Source organism: Alternaria conjuncta (assembly GCF_024043145.1).
Source record: "Alternaria conjuncta strain BMP 0040 chromosome Unknown scaffold_17, whole genome shotgun sequence".
Taxonomy (NCBI): Eukaryota; Fungi; Ascomycota; class Dothideomycetes; order Pleosporales; family Pleosporaceae; genus Alternaria; species Alternaria conjuncta.
The window spans coordinates 218,822-234,783 of record NW_026250106.1 but is presented as its reverse complement, the minus strand read 5'-3'; the positions used below and the strand labels follow the sequence as shown (position 1 = coordinate 234,783).

At 53.7% G+C, this 15,962-nt stretch overlaps 5 protein-coding genes across 5 annotated transcripts; 3 read left to right on the top strand and 2 right to left on the bottom strand.

The window, feature by feature from the left end:
* Nucleotides 1-1,913: 1,913 nt before the first annotated feature.
* On the top strand, nucleotides 1,914-2,803 carry J4E85_009459 (uncharacterized protein; the record flags this gene model as incomplete). The annotated part of the gene is made up of 2 exons (XM_051473683.1): nucleotides 1,914-2,508; nucleotides 2,571-2,803. 2 exons carry the CDS (start codon nucleotides 1,914-1,916, stop codon nucleotides 2,801-2,803), a joined length of 828 nt encoding a protein of 275 aa, XP_051322468.1.
* A 1,372-nt stretch (nucleotides 2,804-4,175) lies between these two features.
* On the top strand, nucleotides 4,176-5,152 carry TIF6 (Eukaryotic translation initiation factor 6; the record flags this gene model as incomplete). Its single annotated transcript, XM_051473682.1, has 4 exons — nucleotides 4,176-4,282; nucleotides 4,391-4,477; nucleotides 4,551-4,975; nucleotides 5,031-5,152. The coding sequence occupies 4 exons, from the start codon at nucleotides 4,176-4,178 to the stop codon at nucleotides 5,150-5,152; spliced, it is 741 nt and encodes a 246-aa protein (XP_051322467.1).
* A 644-nt stretch (nucleotides 5,153-5,796) lies between these two features.
* On the top strand, nucleotides 5,797-7,242 carry J4E85_009457 (uncharacterized protein; the record flags this gene model as incomplete). The annotated part of the gene is made up of 1 exon (XM_051473681.1): nucleotides 5,797-7,242. The coding sequence occupies one exon, from the start codon at nucleotides 5,797-5,799 to the stop codon at nucleotides 7,240-7,242; it is 1,446 nt and encodes a 481-aa protein (XP_051322466.1).
* A 523-nt stretch (nucleotides 7,243-7,765) lies between these two features.
* On the bottom strand, nucleotides 7,766-11,076 carry J4E85_009456 (uncharacterized protein; the record flags this gene model as incomplete). Its single annotated transcript, XM_051473680.1, has 2 exons — nucleotides 7,766-10,944; nucleotides 11,013-11,076. 2 exons carry the CDS (start codon nucleotides 11,074-11,076, stop codon nucleotides 7,766-7,768), a joined length of 3,243 nt encoding a protein of 1,080 aa, XP_051322465.1.
* A 3,224-nt stretch (nucleotides 11,077-14,300) lies between these two features.
* On the bottom strand, nucleotides 14,301-15,713 carry J4E85_009455 (uncharacterized protein; the record flags this gene model as incomplete). Its single annotated transcript, XM_051473679.1, has 1 exon — nucleotides 14,301-15,713. One exon carries the CDS (start codon nucleotides 15,711-15,713, stop codon nucleotides 14,301-14,303), a length of 1,413 nt encoding a protein of 470 aa, XP_051322464.1.
* Nucleotides 15,714-15,962: the final 249 nt, after the last annotated feature.

Sequence of the window (15,962 nt, the reverse complement as noted above, 5' to 3'; positions counted from 1 at the left end):
CTTCTCCCGATTGACTAGGAAGGCTGTTCGACGAGGGTTCCCCAGGCGCGTCGCAGTGATCGCACTCCCAGGTGGACCGCGCATCCAGCAGCTCATATCATCTTGTCGACCGGTATAGGCTAGACGAAAGTCATATTGTGCGAATTGGGTCCATCTCTGTACAAGTCATCATAAGTCGCGGGTCGTGCTCCAGACTGGCCGGGGCTGAGCTGTCAATTGGATCGCTCCTGCAGCGCGAACCTGCTTCTGCATACAGCCACGAACCCTCTTTAGGCCGAGCTGCTGCCAGACGCCCGCCGTCCTCACCTCACCACCACTCCTCGTCCTCCCTCCCTCCATTCCTCATACTGTTAATGCCTGCGGGCCGCCATTCTTTTTGATATGTTTTAGCACTTTTGTCACTCTTTGACTATCTTCACATACTGTCTTTACGTCCTATTTTTACTGTCTTTTTACCCACGCCCCGTCATTAATGATCGGTTTCGACTTCTCCGCCCGCGTTTACCACCAATCCACATTTCGGCATCCTCGGCCCACACCACCACCACAGCATGTCCTCACAACAACGCAACAGTCGCGCAGACTCACAAAACGCACTCGAAAAAACACTCGCACAAGGTCCTCGATTTGACCCGCCGCAGTCGCAGTCAACAAACACGTCTCCTATCCGCAAGCCGCTTCACGAACGCTCAAATTCGCAAACTAACCGCGACTCTGGGTCAACCATCCGCATTGTTCAAGATCCCGGACATGACATCTATCAGAAATATCCCGTACCCAGCGAACCCTCGCAAATCCTGCCCCCACCCCGTCATGCGCCGGGTTACGGCTTTGAAAGGCCGGGATCTCGTGTTTCAAATAGCAGCCAGGTCGCCAGTACCATCGCAAAGTTCGAGGCGAGCCGAGCGCGAACACCACAGCCTATCCTGTCACGGAAGAAGGGTTTCAGACATTCGGGCTCCACTAGCATGTCAGAGGAAGATACCCTCGTAGCATCCTCTTTTACGCCATCGTCTTTAAGATTTTCCCAGGGGAGCACTGCCCCATCCTCACCCCCACCGGAATTAGAAGATGAACCAAAAGGCCTCGAGGTACTTGAGGAGGTCGTCTCCTCACAATCTACAAGGCCAACTATCCGGGCTGTACCTCCCTCTTCTTCTGGAGGAGATTCCGACCGTGCATTAACGCCTAAGGCCTCTGCTGCATCTTTTGCTTCACCTGCTCCTACCACCACACCACGCCCAATTAGTAATGCCGGAAACTCGTCAAGTGTCAGTTTCGGTCGACCGTTACCAGAAGTTCCCCAAGGCCCAGCGGCAACCGAACGTCAAGCTAGGGGGCCTGCTCTCACTTGTGACACTGACTATCGACAACCTGTATTGCATCCTCAACAAAGTACAGAGTCGTTCACGTTTTCTGATATTTCCTACACCAGCATCGAACCAACACATACACTAGCTTCATCGCAACCATCGCCATCTCTTCATGAAGCCAGCACAGCATCCTTCGCGAGCGGAATCCGAATTAATTACCCCGTCGTACGCGCGCCGTCCGGCACTAGCTCGCGAGCCGAATCCCAGGACGCGCCCAACATCGCATCCCGGATGCACGACCCGTCGCTGGTACATCACTGGAGCTCCCAGCTGTCAACAATCGCCTCAGTTTCCGAACGCGATTCGCGATCCCTCGCACGAAACTCCCGGTCGCTCGGCGCCAGATCACATTCACAAGAAAGCTATGCGGGCAACGGTCGAACAGCGATTCCACGCCGGAGGGGACAGACAATTGGGAGCGCACAATCGTCGTCGGACAATGTATCGTCGGAAGGTCACACCGAGTTCTCTGCAGTGCCAGTTCCCCGGCCGCTCTTCTCTCCTACGACAAGATCTTCATCCGATGATAACAGTGAACACATGGACACGATCTCGCCGCTGCCTACATCGATCCCTCTGCGCATGAAGAACTCGGGGTACTTGCGCAACAGAGCCAATAGTACCGATGCAGTGTCGATGAGCGACGAGCGACCTGGATCCTCTCAGTCGCACATGTCCAGATTCATTGCAGACAACATTCCAGCTTGGGCAAGGGTCTACTACCAAAAGGGAGAACGCATCTCAGTTGGAGCCCCGGAATCCGAGTCTTCTGAGAGCGTACGGCTGGGAACCGCCCACAGCGGACGATCGCGCACCCCTTCAGAGAGCAACTTCCCGCTTAGCATTTACCGACCACGAAATCGACCGAGGAACAATTCAAGGAACCGCGCTTCACACGCCGATACTGTCTCGCTAGCAGACGACGTTCACTCGATTGACGGAGCAGTATACGCAGTCGGACCTCACATGTACCCGCTCAGCGGTTACTCAACACCGCACCTCCGGACCGATCGGAGAGGACAATTGTACAGTGCTTGGAACGCACCATCACTGGACGATGACGTTCATGCCACACTCTTCGGGCGCCAAAACAGACAGATCCTGCTTTTCTGTATAGGATTCCTGTTCCCACCTGGTAAGCCTTAACCCACGAGATACCACTGTATGAATGAAGACATGTACTAATCAGAAACACAGCTTGGATAATTGCCGCGTTCCTTCCTCTACCCCTCGACCCGAACGCTGTTGGTACCCCAACTGCCAGCCAGGCCGACCTGGAACAGCAATTTGCCCAAGCGATGGGGCCCGCCGACGACAAATCCTTCCAGAAAGCAACCTGGTGGCGCAACCTCAACCGTGTCATGTCCGGAGTCGGCACGCTTCTGATCGGTGTCATCGTCGCGCTGGCCATTCTCGCGTCGCGCATGTAATGAGTGACACCCACTCTACAGTCCAGCGAACCTCTCCGACCGTCCTCTCCAGGCCGAATCTCACAATTTACAACCGACATTTGCACGCGATGCATTTGCATAACGAACCATTTACGATCATAATCATGCCATCACGCAAGTGTTAATGTTTTTCTGGCTCCGGCACACGACATGAACGCTCTCCTCGATATCTATTCCGATCTCGTTTTGGGTCTACTGTCTAGGCGCAGCCGCTATTGTACATTTTTCACTTTTCGATTCTCCACGCGTATCGTGTACGGCATGCTGCAGTTTAGCGGGCGTTCTCTTTTTGCTGCTTGTTCTAGTGTGACCGAAAGCGTATTACCCATTTGCTTTGCCCAGTTTGGCGCCATCAGCCACTTTACAATACTATTATCTTCATGTTCCATACCTGTTGCTTGTCACCTGTCAGTTCGTCTTGGAAGTTTGATGTGAGGCAAGGGTGCCTGTCGCGGTGGCTGGGGATCTGAAGCATAGCGGCCAACCGTGCGCTGCTCCTGGATAATCTCGCTGTGGTTCGAGCTTGACGAACTATATGATCTTGTAATTATAGTCATGCGTCCTACGTCAGCTGATGAGACGTCAATATAACGAATACCTTCTCTATGCTATCGCGTCTTCCATTGATCATCGCAAGGTTGAACCTGAGGAGTTGGGCGCTTCACTGCGATCAGCCGGAAGACTACGGGAGTGTTATGACATGTGTCATGTGGAGCTTCACACCGTGCACTTGAGCAAAGCCGGTGCTCTGATCAGGTATCGACCACACCGATGGACTTGAGTCGCCTTTGAGTAATGCTCCGAAAGTCTATCACAAGGTTTCGTGGTCGTTGCTAAGCAATGCGACCGGTTGCCATGAGGCTGCAAGTCGGGCGAGGCTACAGAATGGGCGAGTGCACAGCCATACGTCGCAAAGTGAAGGGATGTGGCTTGCTTCACGATCATGGACGTGCGATCCCAGCGACACGTCGAAAGTGCGCACGGTGACTGGTATGAGTCGCATCACGTCGAGATGAACGTCGCATCTCATCTCGTCTGACGAAGCCGCCAAGTGATGACTCTTCACTTTAACAGTCACAGCCATTCCAGCGCCAACATCCAGATGCAGTGGCGAAGGGACCTGGTGGGCCCTCCCAGATATGCAGGGTTCGGTTCACTCAAGATGAGTCGAAGGCGCTAGGCCCAATCCAGTAGCGGGGCTTATGATGTCGCTCTTTACAAAATAGTCCCGCCTTCACAGTTTCTGCAGACTTCACTCACAAGCTCACTAACCACGTACTAAAGACCCTTCTTTTTCTTCTCCACTCCCCACAGAACCTCACACATACCCTCGACTTACAACTCAATCATCATGGCTGTCCGCGCCCAGTTCGAAAACTCAAACGAAGTCGGTGTCTTCGCTACCCTCACCAACGCGTACGCGATCGTCGCAGTCGGCGCGAGCGAGAACTTTTACAGGTGCGCATAGCTATACAGCTCTTCGCGGGTTGTCACAGCATGGCGACGTGCTATGCGACCGTGGCCAGCAAACCCTGCGAGAAATTAGTACTGACGGTGGCGCAACAGTGTTTTCGAAGCCGAACTCCAAGATGTCATTCCCATCTGCCACGCCACCATTGCCGGAACCAGGATCATCGGCAGATTGACCGCCGGGTACGTTCAAAGTCTTGCGATAGCTTGCGATATGCGACACACGCCTCAAGTTAAAAACCTAACAAGTCCACAGTAACAAGAAAGGCCTCCTCGTGCCCACCACAACCACAGACCAAGAACTCCAGCATCTCCGAAATTCCATACCCGACGAAGTCAAGATCCAGAGGATAGAAGAGCGACTATCAGCCCTCGGCAACGTAATATGTTGCAACGACCACGTCGCTCTCGTACACCCGGATATAGAACGCGAAACAGAGGAGATCATAGCCGATGTGCTGGGTGTGGAGGTGTTCAGGCAAACCATCGCGGACAATGTGCTCACAGGAAGCTACATGGCTCTGAGCAATCAGGGTGGTATCGTGCACCCAAAGACAAGCATTCAGGATCAAGACGAGCTGTCGAGTTTGCTCCAAGTGCCGCTTGTAGCTGGTAGTGTGAACCGCGGTAGCGCTGTCGTTGGTGCGGGTATGGTTGTCAATGACTGGATGGCCGTCACTGGTGCGTATTAATCTTCAGAATGTCAACGAAAACATGGGCTAATCTCAATATCTAGGTCTTGACACCACAGCGACCGAGCTCTCCGTCGTCGAGTCTGTCTTCAGGCTCGGTGAGGGCAATGGCCCTTCCAACATCAACACTACACACAAGGACGCTATGGTCGAGTCATTCTACTAGATCACGGTTCTTGGTCAAGATTCCGTGTCTTACTCCACTCGCCATTGAGCCCAGTGCGCTGCTGAAAGAATCACGATTTGGTCCCGGGTCAAGAAGTGCCATGAGGCACTCGCTCTGTATAGGGTCGGGATATTGGATATGATGTTATCACGGAAGAGCACAGGTTCAAAAATATCGTTACGCTGGTACCAGACTATCTGAGTAGCTGGAATGTCTCATGATAGGGTACTGATGCGACCGCACGTAGATTCAATGCAGATATGCTAGGGAAACAACGCTAAGAGTAGCGCGAGGTTCTGTCCGTTCAAGTGACCTCATCCGCTCACACAATGAAGATTTGAAATGATGCGGCTAACCGAGTATCTTGTGTCACTGGTGTTGGTACTTATGCAGGTACCTTCACCCGCGACCCAGGGTAGGGCTGGAGGCGGTGGAGACTTTCTGCCGACGCTAAGACATCATCGTGTACGAAAGTCGCTTTGCGCCAACGCTCTTTCACCAGCCCACGTGGGTGCACAACACTTACAGAAACCTACCCTCCACCGCTCAGGGGCATCCAAACCTCGTCGTTATTTGCACCGCCGCCACCTCCCACCAGAAAACTTCCACGCGCTCTGCAACTCCAACCCCACCCCGACCACATCATGTCCAGCCTCAACTCAACAGCGCTCACGAAGCGTAGCGCGTCGAATGCGCTCATGCCACCACCTCCCGCACCGAAACGCATAAAACGTCCCTCCGTAGTCCTAGACGAGGATACCTATGTTTCCGCCGTTTCGCACATCATTCGCCGCGACTTCTTCCCAGGGCTAGCGGAAGCCGACGCACAACGAGAGTATCTGAATGCTGTGGAAAGCAATGACAGGTCATGGATAAGAGAGGCTGGCAAGAAGCTCACACAAGTCATGACACCAGTGCCGAGTGGGCAAAGGAAGATGGCATCGAGAACGAGGCTCGACAAGACAGGGGGCGCTGGCGACAAGACTCCAAGTGTATGGGGCGCGGACACACCCGTCACGGTCGCTGGAACGGAAGTCGAAGATGACGATGAGGGCCTAGGCAAACTGGACAATGTCGACCTGAATATGAGCCTAGGCGCATTCCAAGCAAAGTACACGAGCGAAGACCAGGAGAGTTTCAGTCAGATCATCGACGAGCAGAACAAGGCGCGGTTCGACAAGAACGTCTGGCTCCGCGAAGGAAACATGTATGCAAGCAAACAGCGCATAGCACAGCAGAAAGTCCTCGAAGCCCGCGCCGCCGGATCCGAAGGCAAGGAAGTCGTCCTCAGCACAAAACCGAGCCAAAACCTCGACGAGCGACCCGCAGCGCCCACTGGCCACCGCCACACCGCCCTAAACAGCTTCATGTTCGGCCCGGACAGCGTAGAACAATGGGCACCAACGCGGGCCCAAGAAGCTGAGAACACATCTCTCGCGCCCCCAAAGAAAGTCCTCTACAACAATACGCGTCTTCCCGCCCCGGAAGCCGAGCCTCCTCGCCCGTCCAGCCCCACTCTCTCCGCCGTACGTGACGCCGTCGCAGGACGTCCGCGTCTCAATCCCAGCGAGGGAGGATACACAGGCAGCGAAACACCGCGAGTAAACGGCTACGCCTTCGTCGACGCACAACCGCCTTCCCCCTCCTCAGACGACGATGACGCGCCAACCGACCTCCTAGAACGCTACGGTCTAGATAGCAGCAGTACCGCCACACCCTTCACGATAAACGACTCCTCCTCGCGCGAAAAGATGCATCACAGGATGGTCGACAAAATCGGCGCGAAACGGTCGAATCCACATGCTCAGGCGAAGCCAACGGGATCCGGCTTGGGTATCTTTACGAGCGAGACGCCGAGGTTTTTGAGTGCGCCGACGCCGCGGAGGGGTGGGGCGGCTGCTGCTGTTGGGGGAATGACACCAGGGAGGAAGGCGAAGGGCGATTTGACACCGGCTGCTCAGAGGCTGTTTGAGAGGATGGGTGGGGCGACGCCGAGGGGTGGGGGGACTGCTGGATTTGGGGGCGAGGGGAGAGGATCGGGGTTGGGGCGGGAGTGGACGCCTACGCCTAGGGTGAAGAGGAGGGCGTAGAGCAGAGGAATGTGGAGCAGATATGCGGATTTGTGCGAAGTGCTCGTGCAGACGCCGTGAGCGGGATGTAGTGTAGTATTAGTGATACCCAATTTTTACGTATACCTTCTTTCATCAAAGCATGAACATTTTCAGCGTGGCAAAGGCATCATGAGCAAGTCACATTCAAAGACGACGAAAACATGCATGTAACCAATTAAATAAACCATTTCTACCTAAACAACGCACCCACACGCAAGATCCTGCGCAAACCGCCCAGGGTATCCAATTGGAAAAGATGCTACAAACAAGAAGGAAGGGGCTATGCAAAAGAGAAAACACATGTATAACAAGACAGTGCAACGCCAATGCAGCTAAGAAACATGCAAATGCCCGTTTATCCAAGAAAAAACAAGAGGTTCCTCGCTGTATGCAACCCTTTTCCCTGTACAGATCGACAGAAAAGAGAAGGACAAGGTAAGGAAAGATGAGACTAGTAGCGAAGGGCATGTGGGATCGTAATGTACAATTAGTGGTGCGTCATTCAGCCGCCTCTCCTCCGCTGTTCTCCGGGACCTTGGTAGCTGCGGAACTGTGTGCCGGGGGCGTGATAGCTTCTGTACTGCCGTCTAGGTCTTGATTGTGAATCTGAAGACCGTTCACCGTTACTCTGGGAGTGCGCTTCGCGTTGCTCGTATTGCATCGGTGGGGGATGGGGATGCGTTGGAGAGTAGGCCTGTTGCTGCTGCTGCTGCTGCTGCTGCTGCTGCTGCTGCTGTTGTTGTTGTTGTTGTTGGTGCTGAGGAGGCCCTTGTTGCTGTGGTGGCCCAGATTGGCCGATGAAGGGTAGAGGCGGTGGTCCACTATGTGGGGGTGGTGCCATGTTTGCGGGGAGTATTGGTTGACCGCCGTACTGGTGGATCTTGAGTGGTTGGTATGGGGCCATGGAGGAGGGCGGTGGCGGTGGTGCTTGGAAAGATCCTGGAGGTGGTATGTAACCGCCTTGGTAGGATGGAGCACCGCCGTATGGTGGTTGGTATGACGGTTGTGGCGGACCCTGTGGCGGATGTGAGGTCGGTGGGTAGCTTGGTGATTGCGGTGGATACGGTTGGCGTGGCGGCGCAGGATCATAATGCGCGAAACGGAAGTTGATCGGCGGCGCTGATGGCAGTGGACCAGGTGGCTTTGGAGGGAGTGGCAACGATCCTGACGGTGGTGCATACGGGCTTTGATGTGTTGGTGGAGTTGGGCCTTGCTTATGTTCCCCGTAGTGAGGCTGGGGAGCATGGGCCTGATATGGTGATGCTGCCGATTGTTGGGACACTTGATGGCCACTCGTCCTCCTGCCATGTTGTTCCCATGGCTGAGGAGCTTGTTCATGGGATTGCCGACGCGAATGATAACTACCCGGTAATGCATCATACAGCCCAGTAGATGGCCTGGTCGGATCATATGCCGCGACTTCCCCTCGGTCTTGGGTGTTTATGCTTGGGAGCATTGAGTTTCTCCAGTGAGCAGGAGCCTGTCTGTAGTGAGAACGGTCTGGAGGTTCTCGACCAAGCTCGCGTGCCTTCCGGTCTAGAAGTTCCCTGATCTTTTGCAGAGGATCCCGACGACGTAAGGACTCGTCAGACTCTCGTGTCTGGGGTGGCACACTTGGGTGTTGCCACGATTGAGTGTTCGATGGGGGTGACGAAGGTGGGTTGCTCTGAGGCGGGCCACTCAATGCGTCCATCAGTGCCTGGTCAATAGGTGGCTCTTCCTTGTTCATGACAGCGTCTACTCTGAGAGCATCGCTCCTAGATGGCGTTTGAGGATGTATGGAAGATTCCCGCATTGATGGTGTGCTGGGTTGCTGAGTTGAGGATTGCGATTCCCTTGTCCTCGAGACTGGGACTTCTTGATCGTCATTGAGAATGTCCATGATTCTATGTGTAGATAACCTTGGAGTTGTCTTTGCAGGGGCCTCAGTATCTTTCGTTGAGGGTGCAGCATTGGGCTCCGAACGGGAAACATTTTGAGTAAGATCCACTGCGACCTGGGTAACTTTGGGCGGACTGCTATGCGCAGCTTGCGACGGCAATCCTAGTGGCATGGCTGGCTGTGCGAATTCCGGCGACTTTTCTCGCACAAACTCTTGCTTGATAACCGGTGTTGTCGCTCGCGGCGGCGGTGGGGGCTGCTGACGAGGATCTGGGTAGTGGTATTGAGGTTTTGGTGCGGCATTGGTACGCGGCTGATGTGCTGATATATCTGCAAGCATCATGAGCAGAGCAGCATGCTCATTTGGAATGACCTCAATCGCCTTTGGTTCTGGTTGTGGTGTAGGCGTCCTTTCGACTTCGATGGCAGCATCAGCGAGGCTCGCAATGTTGTAATGTGCAATAGCTTCGGTGCGATCTGGGCCGTCAAACTTGGCAAAGCCACCAGCTACGTCCTCAATGGAATCATCAGCCTCTTCATCGTTCTCAACAAAGGCAACTCGTGCTGCAGTGAACTTCCGTCGTACTGAGTCGTTCTCAAGTTCCTTGTCCGCCTCAACGTAAGCCCTGCTCCGTGAGGCGAACTTTGATCCGATGCGATAGTCTTCGGCATGGTGAACTTCGTCACTGAATGTTGGCGGAAGGATGTTATCTTCGTCGTCTGTGGCATCAGCGTGTTGGCTCTTCATCTCCCGCTCCAGCTGCTTCGCGCGGAAGAATATTTGGAGCATAAAGTCATCCTGAAGTTCCCGGAATCGATTGACGTATTGCTCTCGCTGAATGTGCTCCTCGGCGACGCGGATGCGCTCTAATTCCTCGAGTCGATATGTGCGCAGAGAATTGATCTGGTCCAGACGGGAGTCGCGGCGTTGGTCCAGCTGGGCCATGACGGCTTCGTACTCCGGACATTTCTTGTGATACTGAGGGTCATCTTCAAGATTCTTCGTAGTACGGTTTGCCAACTCTTCTAACAAAGCCTTTTGGACCTTTGCAAGACTGCGATAGCTCATCTTAAGATTGAGCTGTCGGCGCAAATCAGTCTCCACATTGATGTCCGGATGCGGTTGGCGCCGACGACCGGGCAAACGCCTGCCGGACTTTGCAGGGGCATCGCCATTGGTCGGCAGAACGTTCTGAAGGCTTTGACTGCCGTCAACATCTGGAACCTGCTCAGGTGAGTTGGGTGCAGTGCTAGCATCAGTTAACTCAGGAGGTTGGTCGGCGGCGGTGTCGGTTTGCGATTCTTTTGTTTTGCGCTTTTTGCGCGGTTGTTGTTCGGAGACATCGCTTTGGGTTCGGGTGAGAACTCCGTTTGGACGTGTTTTGCTGGACTGTGATGAATCGTCTGATGCGCGTCTCCTCTTTGCTGCTGTTTTTGGTGCCGTTGAAGTCGCACTAGATGCAGGTTTCTGAAGCTCTGGAGTTTGGGTGCCATTCATGGGTGTGTTGTTGTCGAATGAGCCATTGGATCTCTGCGGCGAACCAGAATCGGACGATGTTCGGCTGCGCTTGGCTGGTCGCGCATCCTCATGGTCGGGAGTTGCATCCTCGTTTTGCGCGTTTTCATCCAGAGAACTACGACGGCTGCCAGAGCTTGCGCTAGATGGACCAGCCGAGCTCGTGTGGTTAGACGTGCCTTTTGCACCGCGACGCGTTGTCATTTGGAACGGTACTGAAGGAGCAAGGCGAGATGTCTTCGAACCCTGAAGACTACTTCGCTTATTAGACAATGCGCTAGCGGCTATGCCAAGGTTAGCATAACCCTATAGGGAGCATCAAGAGGCAATTGTAGTAGGCTTGCGGACTTACGCGGTGCCTTCAGAGGGCTGTTAGAGATGACCTTTGTGCCTTTGAACTTTCGTTTCGGCGGCATTGTTGTTATGTGAGACCTGTAAGCGGAGACCTGGACGAAGCAGCCGTTAGCCTGGAATCATAACATGATGAGAGGGTGGCGGAAACTCGAACCGAACTTCGGGTATGCGATTGGGTACTTACGGGTCCAAGATATGGTTCTGGGTGGGTTTCTGATATTGTCACCCTCTTGTGGGGTAGGTAGAGTGGTGGTAGTGCTGTAAGCAAGACGTGTCAGCATATGGTCGTCGCCATGTCAGTAGCAGAAAGCCAGTGGGCGATTCCATCGTTCCCTGAACTGCTGGACCCGTGGATTGTTGGAATTCGTGCGATGGTTTTGCGCGACGTGAGTGCTGGGTGTGAAGTACTTACTATGACCAGTCGCCTTAGTGAGCGCGGTGACTTGCTTGACAGCGTGACGCGAAGTCCGAGTCAAGGATCCGTAGACTCATGGAATAATCTTGAGGTAGTCTACAGCCGTTTCGATATTTTTACACGCGATTTGCTTGTAGAAGTCGAGGTTGCGGGTGCTCGCAAGACAGAAATAACCCTGCAGAAGGAATGCTCCGTGTGGCACAGTCGAGCGGAAGCGCTGAGATGGCTAGATGCTGAGAAATGTCAGTATAAGGAGATAGCGCAGAAAGCGCACTTGTGAAGCAGCAACAAGAGGTTGGCGAGGGTGTTGGAAATCGTGTTGATCCGGCGCATGAAGATGAAGCTCTTGTGAGATCCTTGGTCAGGCCTGGCGCCTTGCCCGATTGGGATCTGAGTCCACGAATGACAGCGCCCGCGAGCTCTTCACCTGCAACAATCGCAACGCGTACTGCACAATAAGGTCCATACATTCACGCAGTCGTCATGCGACTCGAATCCAAGTCCTACTCTACAGTAATTACCATGGCTTCTGGCCACTATTGACGGCGCTGTTGGTTCTGCGCCTCGAGCCTTCCGGTGCAGCACGCCAGCCGAAGAGGGCAATGACCCAAATTACGTGCATCACCCATCGTCCCTGCCGCCACCGTGTCCCGCCACTTCAAGTCATCGCATCTGCCTGTTGCAACGTCCATCACATCACCGCTCTCACGGGCTTTCCACGAAGCATTCGGCGTACTTTCTGGAAGCTTTCAAGTTGCTTCATCCAGGTTTCACGTCGCACGTCATTAGCCGCAGCGCTAGACGGGACGATCCTCCCGAATCGTCACCATTGCCCCTGCCCCCTTCACTTGAAAGTAGCAACGCAAAAACGAACATGAGGTGTACTTGAAGTCAAAAAGACGTATACTCTCGCCTCTTGTTACTGTTCTCTAACAGTGTCTATCGGAGCCGCATGCCTTGTGGTGAAGGGTGCGGCGCAGCATGCATGCATCCGTCGCGTCGTATTGCATGGCTTGGGGACGGGACTTTGAACAGGTAAGGGGGTTTCAAGACAGGCTGTTCTGGACTTGGTTTCCTATCCTGGACGCTTGCAAAGCCAGCGCAGTGTTCGTACTGTTCGAATGCAGACACAAGTTCGCGCACTCTCCTCTTCACTGAGAGAAGCCAGAGGCGTTGATGTCGCGTGTGACCAAAGGGACAAGCGGATCGGCGGTCAGCGTAGAGCGCGCCACAAGACATGAGCAACCATCAAACGCGTTACAACTCACATGACTGCGTATAGCGTCTTATTCATGATACCTGTGATTTCCGTTGGTTAAGAGTTATTGTAAAATCTCTGATTACTCATTCATTTACTTCCACGGCACCAAGTTAACTACTAACTGTTCGCCAACTGTCTCACTCAAACTCTCGACGCTTGCTTTCGCTACAACAACCAATGGCGGTCCAAGTTGGTGTAATGGACTAGTTGTGGTGTGGCCAACTATCTGTCCTCTTTCAGAGTCTTTACATTGTGATAGTCATAAATCGCACCAGTTGATGGCGTCTCAAACTGATGACAAGGCTAATACACCAAAGTATGAAGCCAACAAACACGATGGGGATTACAGTACAGCCTTGCGCACACCACAATGCATGCCAAAGTAAGTTCAGAATGTTCCAATACAACGACGATCTTGACGAATTCGTACTCTCCACAGAATCACCAACGATAACAATTGTCCGACAAGATACCCCAAGTATCACACCCCATGTCTTCAACACCACTGCACCCATTCAATAGTCCCCCAATCCAACAAACCATATATACGAACCATCTCACCCCGAACCTAAACACACGATAGACTCCCCTCAACACCACCTCCCGCTCCCGCTCTTACTCATCACCACAGCTCCATCTCGGGCTCCGACCCGACCGCCCGTGCACCCACACACCCTTTTCCGCAAACTCCGGAAGCCGCGCGCGTGCGTCAGGGCAATCACGCCCGAACTCGTCATCACATAAGGTTCAATCTCCCCGCATGCTCGCCAACAACGAAGAACATTCGGCCGGTAGGTTTAAATGAAATGAGGCGGCTGTATACGTACCATGGTCAGCGGGGATCTCCCTCGTAGAATGGGAAGTTCGGCTAACGGTCGACTCTGACTGGCCCGAAGTGGGGCCGGGTAGATACTGCATGTTGCGAAGGGGGGTCATGCTGGCATCATGCATGTTCTGTGGTAAGGGAAGAGCAGTGGTTGTCAGTCATGTAGCGTCGATGCGGGAAGGGAACTGTTGGAATACGACAGGTGAGGCTGAGGGGTTCCGGGTCCGGCAGAGAAAGAAAGTTTCTTCACAATAATGCGGATTATGGTTTGCTGGACAGAAGTATCAAGGGGAGAAGATGCTTGTAGATTACTGATGGTGATGATTTTTGTTGTATTGATTTTGGGTATATCGATTTGCAGCCTTGCGGCCTAACTTCGTCTTCGATTCTCCTCGTTCCCGTCCGTTCTTGTCCGGGTTTTTTCTAGCTTTCCGTCTTGACAGTGCGCCTGACTAGTTGACCAGCAAATAGTCGTATATGAAAACAATAAGATACTATGACTATACATAACGAGATGATGATTGTCCGCTCGAACAGCCCTGTATGCTGGAGCCCAGACCGGATAAGAAAAAGAGTCGCGATGCAGAAACGCTCAACGCTCGATCGAACCCCCGTGAGGGCGAGAGCTAGTGACAGAATAGAACTGTGTAACATGAATGGGTATACCGAAAAGGTATGAACAGTATAAGGGAAATCGTATCGTACAAACGTAAGAGACATTACATCTTTCACATTATATGCGTGACATAAAGGGAGTAGAGGTAGTACTCCTCGTCATGATCTATCATCGATCAGGGGAGTACTGGAGAGCGACGCGGCGGGAGCCGCTCATGCTGCTTCGGGGGGAGGAGTTGAGCACGAAGTCGGGGATGGGAGGTGTCATTTCGCGGCTGGGGGGAGATGGGCTCCTGGACTTTGATTGGAGGCTTGCTGAGCGTTCACGGGTGAAGCTTCTGGCTTGGTGGAGAGAGGGAGGGCCCATGGCGGTTTGACTCAGATTGCTGTTCGACCTCATCCGACTGAATGATCGTGGCGGGCAGGCGATGGCTTGGTTGGAGTAAGGGCTGGCGATGATGCTCGTTCCGGGAGTCATTGTTGGAGGCGGCAAACCTGATGGGCTCTCCGACCTGAACAAGGGGTGGATGTGAGCCTCACTGCATGCTGGACTCGGTGGGCGCGAGATGTCTGGCATCATCTTCGGGGGTGGGGGCAGGTCTTCATCATCTTCCTCTGGGAGTTCTGACAGAAACGGACCGTCCAGCGCGCGAGCGGGCGAGTGAGGACGGCTGCCGGGGATCGGCTCCAATGTTGTGCCCCTTGTTGGCGCCGCTTGCTGCAAGACGACATCGCGTGCTGGAAGGCTCACGCTGCTTGTGTCCCAGCTATCGAACCCATCGGAGTGAGAGACAGTGTCAATCGACTGTCGGTTCGAGTAGATGCTGGCTGGGGCGTCTCTGGTGAAGGACTTCTGGCTGATGAGAGTAGTGCGCGAGTTGACTGGGCGGACTACATGACGTAGAGACTCTCGGAAAGATCTGAGCGACTGCGATGAGCGTGTAGAGAAGGTGGGCGAAGGCAAGGCTCCAAGAACCTCGGGTTGCTGGTGAATAGCCATGGGTGTCGCAAGCTGGGTGTGCTCTGCGAAGTTGAGATGGCTTGGGCGCGAAGTCCGCAGTTCACTCATGACTGAGTCACGAGGGCCTGATGTGATGACAGTTTGAACTTTGGGTGCTTTGCGGTTCCATAGCGACGAGGTGTACAGGATGGCCTGACTGAGACATGATACGACCCAGGCTGCGATCTGTCCCGAAACATGGCTGTCCCAATTTGAGACCGGCGCAACGGCAGGATCGGCTGTGACTTCTGCCCATCTTGACTTGATCATGATGATCGAAATGAGAGACAGTACCAACGCAGCGCCAGATATGAGGACGCTGACGGTTACCAAAGTCTTTCTTGCCCAACCTGATCGTTCTAGGGCTCCGCGGACGTTTCCCACATTGTGAAATATGTAGAAGCCGACACAGCAGAGAGAAACGACGTCGAAAGTGCTCGCTACAGCAGCGATGCTAACCAGGGAGGATTGAGACGAAGAAAGAGATGCCGTCTCCAAGATAGACAAGACGGTGTCGGCGGCTGTGCTTGACCATGCAACAACGCCAACAAGGGAAAGGTAGAATTTTCGAGATTGCAACATGATGGACGAGAGGCGTAAGGTTATTGGTCAGCTCAAACCCCGGCCTGAGTACTCTTGGTGGAAGGCGACAGTCAGCCTGGAGTACGTCGAGGTACCGATACAGACGGGATGTATGGTCGTATTATAGTACCAGGGGGTTCCAGGGGGGATTGTCGATAATTGGTTTTGGTTGAAGGCCACCGAAGAGGATGCTGCAGAGAAGTGGGTGAACTATCGGTTGAAATGCAAGATGGAGCCCCAGTATTGTTG